The 10,817-nt window shown below is 34.8% G+C and overlaps 1 protein-coding gene across 1 annotated transcript; it reads left to right on the top strand.

Moving 5' to 3' along the window:
• Positions 1-970: 970 nt before the first annotated feature.
• LOC127718550 (complement C1q-like protein 4) lies at positions 971-9,472 on the top strand. Its single transcript, XM_052224623.1, has 5 exons — positions 971-1,034; positions 2,194-2,253; positions 3,642-3,829; positions 5,972-6,089; positions 9,291-9,472. The coding sequence occupies exons 2-5, from the start codon at positions 2,202-2,204 to the stop codon at positions 9,428-9,430; spliced, it is 498 nt and encodes a 165-aa protein (XP_052080583.1). The 5' UTR covers positions 971-1,034; positions 2,194-2,201; the 3' UTR covers positions 9,431-9,472.
• Positions 9,473-10,817: the final 1,345 nt, after the last annotated feature.

The following is a 10,817-nucleotide window of genomic DNA, read 5'->3' as shown; positions in this document are numbered from 1 at the left end:
CACCATTCCAGGCACTTTTGTTTTCCACATAATTAATATTGCCAATAATTAACAAGTTCCGGGTCAAATCCGATACCGATACCAGTAGTATATTTCACATGTATGTATATTCTGTATCTTCCTTTTCTCTGCAAAAATGTCCACGTCTGCTCTCAACGCACGAACCAACATTCCTGGTTGTAGTAAGAAAACTAGGACTGGTCTAAACAGAAAGATTTTGAAAGCAGAGAAAACTGTGCACCGTATAATCAGCATGACTTTATCAGATGGCTATACGAATACTAAAAATCCCGGCTTAAAAGGTGCTATAATTCAGTCACTGACCCGCGATGTCGCGGGTGTGTTCTAGTGAATGATGATAGTTCGATGTTGATTCTGAATGTTGCCGAATAGAACCGGAGTTTACCGAAGTCATTTGAATTGTTAACCAGGATACTTTTTAGTTAATAATAGTCTGTGCTCATTATGGTATACATGCCTTATTATAGAATACCTAAACATTGAAAGTTAGCATTGGCATATAGCTTGAAATATACGGAAGTTTCGATAGAATACAATTAAAAATACATCATAAGTGTCAGAAAAAAATCTGATCCCAAATTGACTTATTTATAAATTGATATCAAAAGAAAGAAAGGGGACCAAGAGCATACGGAACCAAAAAATAAACAAAAGTATATCTGAAACGAGCTACGTCGTATTGCTTAAATAAAGTTAAGAATTAGAGTATACACCAACATTGTTTAAACCTATCAGCGAAACCATGTAACACAATCTGAACCTAAAAAAATTGAATTCTCAGTAAGGCGAAACAATATAATTAAGGAACTAAATTTTTAAAATAAAATGTGATCGTATACAGAAAAATAACTATGTAAAAATGTAAAAACAATAAAGCAAACTTACCTTGAGGATTTATAGGACAACGCTAATTTGTATGTCTTATCTTTTATCTTGGACTACAGAGGTGTCTGACCCAGTGTGAAAGGTGCCATATGTTTTCTTCAGATATAACAAATTGAAAAGTGTGTAAGGTAAGTTGAGAGTCTTTTTTTCATTTTCTTTAAGCATTTCACCGTAATTTTAAAGTCCAAAATTACAAATGTATGATAACAACAAATCATTAAAGCTGTTGCATGTAATGATATTATATTTCTGCCGCCTTGAAAAAAACCAAATGATAGAACAGTGAAATCAATCGCTTTTTCATCTAGAGTATCTACGTTCATGATTTGCTGTGTATTTGTGGGAGCAACTGTTTATCTTTTGTCTCTTTCGGTCATGGTATTATCTTTCCCTTTTCAACGCAGTGTTTCAAAGTATACTTACACGCTACTTATTACATGGAAAAGTTCAATGTGTACTGAAAAACAATACCTGGCGTAAACTTACCTGCAATAGTAAAAGCTTAAGATCTTAAGACACGTGTTTAAATGAAAATAAAGTGTCATATCTCAATTCTTCCTTGCTAATGATGTTCATAAAGCCCGTAAATTTAGATACGATCCATATAAATCATTTCTGATATTTAGAAAAGTTGTTAGATCTTTAATAGTAGGTGCTAGGAACCGTCTTAAACTTGCAGTGAGGTGAGATTTCTTTTTGTTCCGTGTAAACACTGTGACTTTGAGATGAAGAACAGCGCTGTCACTTTGCTTTTTTTGTGTGTTTTTTGTTGTTGCTGTGCATGTACTGATTCTGTGTCATGGATGAATACGCCATACATTATCCTTTGTTTTTCTATCATATTTTTCAACAATTTATCTAGATTCGGGACAATGTCGTGTTTGACATATTAGACAAATAACTATTGTTTAAGACTTTGTTTACCTTTAGACATCTTTGGTCAAGTATGTCGTTGGTTGCTGTCCAATTGATATATATAATATATATATTTATGTACACGAAGTTATCTTTCTTTCATAGTACTATGCAAAGACAGATTTCTATTCTCAGCTCAAGCGCACGTCAAATTATATTTTAGATTATATTTCAATAGGTCGATAGCTTAATTCTAAATATAATTTAACACATTTTCAAATGCACGAAACAAACGCAATTTTTGGCGCAATCCTTATCTTTGTCTCTGATTTTATCTGGGAAATATTTTCGAGAAAACTCCAATTCGTGAATATGAAGTGAGATTTTGGTAAAATGCGATTCTTGACCATTTTGTTCTTTTCTTCTTCTTAGATAACAGAATGATACTACTTATAGTTCTAGCAGGAGTCTTCGGCCTGGCAATGGCGCAGGGTAGGTACTACTTAGATATAATGTACTACAAATAATAAATACAAGGCCTTATTGTTGAATGTCTTTTTACAGAAACTAGAAAGAAAGTTAGTTGCTACATTTGGTATGAAAGTCTCATGCAAGACTAGGTTACATTATGTAAAGAAAACATTCTCAATAAATTTTGGATTTCATATATACGAATATATAAAATTTTCTATGATATAAACTGGATAAAACAGTTTGTTAAAACCACGCTTCAAAAATAATTTTACGAAAATACCGGGCTATCTGGACCATGTGTTGTTCGTTGTTTCACGTTTGTCTATTTTGTCGCAGAGTCGGCTTTCGGTGGTTGGTCTGGACTGTTGTATTATTCAACATTTAGTTTTGTTATTGTTAATGGCTTTTCAGTGGTTGTCGTTTGTTGCTGTATATTATATTTGATTTTCGTTCATCATTTGGAAACAAATCTGGCCGTTAGTTTTTTCTCCTTTGAATTGCTTTACATTTGTCATTTTGGGGCCTTCTATATCAGACTATGTGATATGGGTTTTGCTCATTGTTGAAGGCCGTACGGTAACCTATAGTTGTTAACTTCTCTGTCTTCTTAATCATACTTAATCTTTTCATCTTTATATCTAATTGTCAAAAAATGTTCTAAAATCTTAAACCTATTTTCTTTTTAAAACACTCAGTTTTGGTGAAATGAATGTTTTCACATCCTTTAAATTTAGAATTTAAAAAACATCACAAACTTCGAATAAAATGTTGAAGCCGCGGATCGTACATTGAGAATGAACATGCATATCATAACATTCTCAATTCATTACCATAAACAGAAAAAAAATGTGTAACTTTACTCTGATTTCTGACGTCATTTATAGGGAAACTGTATCCCTTGATCCTTGGAACCCTCCTTTTTTTGACGATCAATGCATTTGAATGGGGACATATATTTGGAAACCCCCTCCTTTTCTCCTGGGTTGAGCCCCACTTTTAAAAATGGCTGGATCTGCCCCTGTTAAATATACCACCAGAAGCAGGTGCAAAGGTGAAAGTAGATAAAGCGTTCCTACTCTGTCTAAAATAGGTAGGCTTGGATGAGTGTTATTATCTGCATTACAGCCTGAAGCATTATTTCCATTTCAACAGATGACACTAGCGTGTTATTTTTAGCTCGACTAACACGTCCTTTATTTTTTCCACTTCAGGAATTGGTATACCAAATGTTCTATTCTCTATTGGACTAACTGGTCCTTTGAATCTTCTATTTCAGGAGATGTTATACACCCTGTTGCATTCTCTACTGGACTAACTGGTCCTTTGAATCTTCTATTTCAGGAGATGATATACACCCTGTTGCATTCTCTACTGGACTAACTAGTCCTTTGAATCTTCTATTTCAGGAGGTGATATACCAGCTGTGGCATTCTCTGCTGGTCTAACTCGTCCTTTAAACCTGACACATTCCGAAACAGTTAATTTTGACAGAATATTCACCAACATCGGTTCTGGATATGACAGCAATTCCGGGCGATTTAGATGTCCTCAAAGTGGTATATATGTTTTCCAGTTCCACGCCCTTTCTAAGCAGGTAATGATACCTAAAGTACAATACGTAAATTTCAGTTTCGGAGAATTCGTGTTGGTAGTTGGTGTGGTTTGTCGTACAGTCCTGTATTTTTTGTTATTCCTATTATCTTTTCTACGCATCATTAGTTAATTGGGTATTGTTAACATGTTATACGCATGTAACATATACAACCAAAACTGATATATTTTAATAGACAAATATGTTTATTGTTTGTTTATTGCTTGTTTTCTTGTAAATAGATATAAGAAGATGTGGTATGAGTGTCAATGAGACAACTCTTCATCCAAGTCAAAATTTATAAAAGTAAACCATTATAGGTCATAGTACGTTCTTCAACACGGAGCCTTGGCTCACACCGAACAGCAAGCTATAAAGGGCCCCAAAAAAAACCCAACGGTCTAATCTATAGAAAAAACGAGAAACGAGAAACACTTATGAACATGTATACATGTCTTGCTGCATTTGATTTATTTTCTTTTCTTTTACTTTGTTATTCCTCCTTTTAACAAGGTATCTTCCTGCAATTAAGCCATTTGGCGAATACAAACATTTTATAAGGAAATACATTGCAGTAACATTTGTTTTCCGCTGCTTGTGTTGTAAGGGAAATAATTCAAAGGAATAATAAAATATTTGTTTAAACGTAGAATTAGACGAAAATTTAAAATTTAAAATTGAATTGATTATGTGGACATTAATTTAAAAAGAGGCAGAAGATAAATGTACCAAGGGGACATTCAAAACTAACGCGTTCTCGATAAACAGACAACGCCATGGCAAAAAGGGACATTAAAAACATAAACAGACAACGCCATGGCAAAAAGGGACATTCAAAACTAACTCGTCCTAAATAAACAGACAACGCCATGGAAAAATAAAACGAAAGACAACAAAAAGACAAACAAGTGCACAAAACACTGCATAGAAATCAACAGATTGAGCAACACGAATCCTGTCAAAATCGGGTGAGGTTGTGCAGATGGTATAGCAGAAGTGCTAAACTATTTAACAAAATATTTCTTATCCTTTTAGCAACATGAAATCTATCATTTTAGCAATAGGAAGAGACAAAAAAAAAAGCGAATTACCACAAACAAAATTTTTGGTTGATGTGAATCAAATGTTGATACTTCCCTCAACGCGCGATAGTGCAACAACATTTGACTTCTGTACAAACAACATTTAAATTCTTTACAAACAACATTTGACTTCTCTACAAACAACATTTGACTTCTCTACAAACAACATTTGACTTCTCTGCAAACACCATTTGACTGGTTGAGAAACAGGAGAGGGTTGAGAAACAGGATAGGGCGGAGAAACAGGAGTGGTTTGGATAACAGGAGAGGGTTGAGAAAAAGGAGAGGGTTAAGAAACTTGAGAGGGTTGAGAAGTAGGAGAGGGTTGAGAAACAGGAGAGGGTTGAGAAACAGGAGAGATATGAGAAATAGGAGAGGGTTGAGAAAAAGGAGAGGGTTGAGAAATGGGAGAGGGTTGAGAAACAGGAGAGGGTTGAGAAACAGAAGAGGGTTGAGAAATAGAAGATTGAGAAACAGGAGAGGGTTGAGAAACAGGAGAGGGCGGAGAAACAGGAGAGGGTTGGGAAATAGGAGAGGGAGGATACACAGTAGAGGGTTGGGAAATAGGAGAGGGAGGATACACAGGAGAGGGTTGAGAAATATGAGGGGCGGAGACACAGGAGAGGGTGGAGAAACAGGAAAGGGTGGTGAAACAGAAGAAGGTGGAGAAACAGGAGAGGGTTGATAACAGGAGAGGGTGGAGACACAGAAGATGGTGGAGAAACAGGAAAGGGTGGAGAAACAGGAAAAGGTGAAGAAACAGGAGAGGGTGGAGATCTAAAACGAATTCAATTAACCTGAAAGCCGCAAAAGTTGATCAGTGACGAATCAAGAGGGGATTTCGGGGTTGGAACCCCCCTTTTTACGATCAATGCTTTTGAATTGGGACATATGGTTGGAACCCCCACCCCTCTTTTAAAAATTACTGGATCCGTCCCTGTTGATTTCAACTTTTTATCTTCATAAATATTTTTTAGAATTAAAACAAAGAATATTTTCATTTTGTCTGACACGGATGCTTCAGCTTACTATTCTAAAACATTTCATTGAAACTACATTGTAGGACAAAACAGTTTGGCTTCAGTTGTACCATAACTATCATTATGTAGTTTCTGTATACGGTCATACTGCCAATGATTATTCAGCCGGAGGAAACTCAGTCGCCATTCATATATCTAAAGGTATGTTGATTTTAAGTGTCTGAATGGGGGTCTCCCATTTCTTTACCTGTTAAATCTTTATACCATTTTTTATTCTTTGTTTACTTCGCCCATTATTTTTACATCGCGATGACCGTGAGGTCATATCGATGTATTGCTATCGCCTAAATATCCATTATGCAAATTAGTTTTGGGTTTTTAACCGATCTATAAAAATTATAGATCCGCGGTCACTTATCTAGTGCAAAATAACATTACTTATCGCTTGTTTCAAATTCATTTTTTCAATGAATACTCCTATAAATATTTTTATTAAAACACAAATTAATAATATGAAAATGTGTTGTCGTTAGTTATATATCATATAAAAGTAAAAAATCATTGATAATATAAATGCACACGTACCGAAAAATTGTGTTAAAGTTTACGGAAGAATATCTCAAGAACGTTTTGCGACACTCCCGGCAAGGACCGATAACTCTGTTATTGTTTTGCGGGAAAATATGAATGGCTTCTCATATCCAATCTTTTAGAAAAATCGATTTTTTTACAGAAGAGTGTCCACCATGCACTTGCACTGCACTATAATTAGAATAGTAGAATAGAATGATATATAAATAGATGAAAATTATATATACATACAACCGTAATATTAATATAATATATAACAACAAACCAGATGTGTATACTCTGACACTATTATCATATTAGTATAATAATCCCAGGTATACTGATTTGTATCACTACAATATAATAGTTATTACGGTGCGGTTGAATTTCCTGTCATTTATTCATCATCCATGCACGAACTTGTATCAGAAAAAAATATATCTCTGTAAATTAACCTCAGTTTCAGGTATAGAGATGTGATCTATTTCTGTGACATGTGCTTTTGACCATCCACAAGAACCTGCGGTCATCCGATGTTCAGTACTTCAGTACTTTGATCTATTCTTTATTTTTTTATCGCCCCATTATTTTCTATTCTTTGTTTTTTTATCGCCCCATTATTTTCTATTCTTTATTTTTTTATCGCCCCATTATTTTTTATTCTTTATATTTTAGCACCCCATTATTCTCTAGTCCCTATTTTTTTGCTTATTTTTCTCTTTTGTTTCTGCCCTTCATTCTGCATGTTTTGTCCATTATTTTCTAATTTGTAAACCCTATTCAGACCCTCATAAATGTATTTCTAGCTTTACAGCAGGAACACCATTAAATAAGCATCCTGTTCAGTTTACTGTTAGATATGCAAATTTCGTAAAAGTTTGTGCTTTATGACAAAAAAAAAGAATAGCAAAATTTAGTTCACCATCAGTGGTATTGACCCAGAAGTTAATCAACCAGAAATATGTCCCGATGATACTGAGGACGAGTCTGTGAGATTCCAATTTTTGTAGGTAAAGGTTTACCACGAATTTAACCTATTTAAAAAAAAACCAACTATACTGGTTTTACAGAATAGAGAAAAATGGATGAAAAAAATGAAGAATAGAGAAAAACGGACAAAAAGTAAATTGAAAAAAACGGCCTAAAATTTCAAAGAATACAGAAATGAAGACACCCATGTTAGACTCTTTCCTATCGTTGTGGACCATAGACGAATGTTTCTTTTCTCTGGGAGGCGGGATATTGGTTGCGGTATTGTTAAGGCGCTGTTCACTGTGTATTGAATACTATAGAATCAATTCAGAACAACGCTATCTGATCAAAATATGATATGAAGTGTGTACATCATAAATATATGTCACATGTATACAATGGTAATACGTCGAGAGAAGAAGAATTATCAGACAACGTTAAGTAGGAGGTTAAACAAAGAGGGCATCATGAATCTGTTGCAAATAGAAATAAATAAAACCCGAATTTAATAACTAATTAAATTTTGATTAATTTAGATAAAAAAGGGCATTTTTATGACGACAGGTAAATTGACAAGAAAGTGACACACCTGTTTACATTACAGGCGGTTTTAACCCATGTTTTAACGATAACAATTTCACATTCTTACATATAATGGTTCCCCTTAAACTCTTGTTAAACAGTGGCTAAGGTTGCGATACAATATTAAAGGAGATGTTGTATGATTGCCAACCAACAACTGTCCAACGTGGACATGGTGAATATGAATTGTTATAGGTCATCTGGCGGCCTTCAACAATGAGAAAAAAACATGCCGTATATATAGTATGCTATACCGGTAATAGGTCCCAACACAATCCGATTGCCTCAACATGAAAAACTCAAACGGTATTACCTATAACAATACAACATACGAACAACAAAAATGACAGACATAAACCAAAGAAAACCACTGAATCACAGGACCCTGGCTTTGGACAGGCACATTAAGAATTTGGCGGGGTTAAACATGTTTTGTTTGTTAGCGCTCAAGCCACCTTAACCTGGGAGAGTGCTGTATTAGTACAGCATGAGAACAACCTGTAAAAACCTGTTGCAAATGGGTGGCTAGATGGGTACGGAGCCTAAACAAATGAAATAAAACAATATACACAAAGCACCAATACAACTTAAGTCTAAGAGTATTTGAAGTTATGAAAAGCCTGTTCAGAGCTAATTACAACAAATAAGTAAATCATGACTTTTTGTTCTCTCAGACTAAAGGAGAAGTTCACAAAATGTAGTTTTAGAATCGTAGAAGGTTAAGGACAGTTATCAATATTACTTTTTCGGTTTAATCTTTTTGTCAGTTTGGCAGGTATAAGTACTGATTATTTTTTTAATCAGTTCGACTATTGCAAGTAGACATTATTTTTGTAAGTGTCAAATTGTCGACCAGTCGACGTTTGAAGGTAGATAATGTCAAGTGTCAACACGGTATGGGTTTTACTCATTGTTGAAGGCCGTACAGTGTCCTATAGTTGCTGAAATCCACGTCGTTCGGATTTTTGTGGATAGTTGTCTCATTCGCATTTATACAACATATCGTTTATTTTATATTTTAGTGGTTCTATGTTTAGTCTCCAATTGAATTGTATATTTATCCATGCTAAATACAATTCATCTACATTGAGATGTTTAAAACTTTTTCTCATGTCACGTGATAAGTGAAGTATGTATTCGCTTATTACCTACAACAATAATTCATTTATTACCGGATTATAAAGAAAAAATAAATAGCACATGACTCGTAAAATAAAATTCAAATAACTTTTTGTCAAATCATTCCTCCAATTTGTTCAAATACTGTTTTCATTTCAGGTGATGAAGTTTATGTAATGGCTGTAGACTCTAAAAATGGCGCCAAAACGTACATGTATGGAGCAACCGATGAAGTGTACTGCACATTCTCTGGTTACCTAATTTCACCCGTGTTTGAAGAATACCCAGTTGTTGGTTGATCTGGCATTGACAAATGTTACGAATAAATTTGACTTTTAATATGTACGTTGTCTCATTGGCAGACAAGCCACGTGTCCTTATTATATTCCATGGTTCATTTTGTTTTCGGGAGAATATATTCGTCACTTTGTCCCTCCGTCTTTTATGCCCGTTCGTCTATCCTTGGGGATGGCACACCCTGAAGTTGTTAGTTCGAACATCACAAATGGTAGGTGCGTTCGAGTTCGACTCTAATCTTAATTGATTTTGATTGTCAGTTTGTCAGGTCTGTGGTTCTCTCAAGACACTACGGCTTCCTCCATAAATAAAATCTGATCGTCACAATATAGACAATAGTGCTGACGCCCCACTTTAGCAAGGGGTTTAACTGCAGTATATATATATTAGTGAGTTTAGAACATCGGCAAATAATAACTTCTGTTATGTGGCGAATATTTGGTGGCATCTGTATAAATTGTTCACGGCTTTGTCAGGAACCTGTGATTTTGGGAGTGACGTACATGTTAGACGTAAGTTGATGGCCATCATGTTTAATGTGAATGTCTGATACCTATTCCAGTTGTTGCGTTTTTGTATATACAAAATGTAGATCTTGAAATTTCCTGTTTTCGTACCTAGGCAATTCGGCATTGAGCTCAATATCAGCAGATGAAGAATTTTCCGAAATAAAACTTAAGAAGTATATATATAATGATCAATCCATATTTTTATCCCTATTTTTGATTATAAGTAATAAAAAAGTTGTCTAAGAACCATGGGTGCTGCAATAATCATTCAAAAAATGTGAATCATTGAAGTCCACCAGGAGTGTATCGACCAACTAGCTGTAAATAAAATGTATTATAGAGTAACAACTATTATAAGAGCGACGGTAAACCCTAGACGTGCTCCGAAACCAATGATATAAACTGGTTATTTGCGATATCAATCGTGTAATCTTGTGATATAAGATTCATCCTACAGAAAGTTGCACAGCTTACATAATAAATCATTTCTATAGATATAAGAAGATGTGGCATGAGTGCCAATGAGACAACTCTCCATCCAAGTCAAAATTTATAAAAGTAAACCATTATAGGTCACAGTACGGTCTTCAACACGGAGCCTTGGCTCACACCGAACAGTAAGCTATAAAGGGCCCCAAAAATTACTAGTGTAAAACCATTCAAACGGGAAAACCAACGGTCTAATCTATATAAAAAAACGAGAAACACTTATGAACCACATCAACAAACGACAACTACTGAACATCAGATTCCTGACTTAGGACAGGTGCAAACAAATGCAGCGGGTTTAAACGTTTTAATGGTACCAAACCTTCACCCTTTTATATTGGCGACCCTTCTAATTTCTAGATTATGGCCTTACTCTTATTCTCAGTTGAGT

This window comes from Mytilus californianus, unplaced genomic scaffold, assembly GCF_021869535.1.
Source record: "Mytilus californianus isolate M0D057914Y unplaced genomic scaffold, xbMytCali1.0.p SCAF_10, whole genome shotgun sequence".
Lineage (NCBI taxonomy): Eukaryota > Metazoa > Mollusca > Bivalvia > Mytilida > Mytilidae > Mytilus > Mytilus californianus.
The sequence above is the reverse complement of the archived record's forward strand: the minus strand, read 5'-3'. Positions and strand labels throughout refer to the sequence as shown.

Excerpts from the sequence above, each read along its gene's own strand:
- LOC127718550 (XM_052224623.1), top strand. The coding sequence starts at position 2,202 with ATGATACTACTTATAGTTCTAGCAGGAGTCTTCGGCCTGGCAATGGCG. Across the intron at positions 3,830-5,971 it reads TCCACGCCCTTTCTAAGCAG|GACAAAACAGTTTGGCTTCA; the intron begins GTAATGATACCT and ends ACTACATTGTAG. Across the intron at positions 6,090-9,290 it reads CGCCATTCATATATCTAAAG|GTGATGAAGTTTATGTAATG; the intron begins GTATGTTGATTT and ends TTTTCATTTCAG.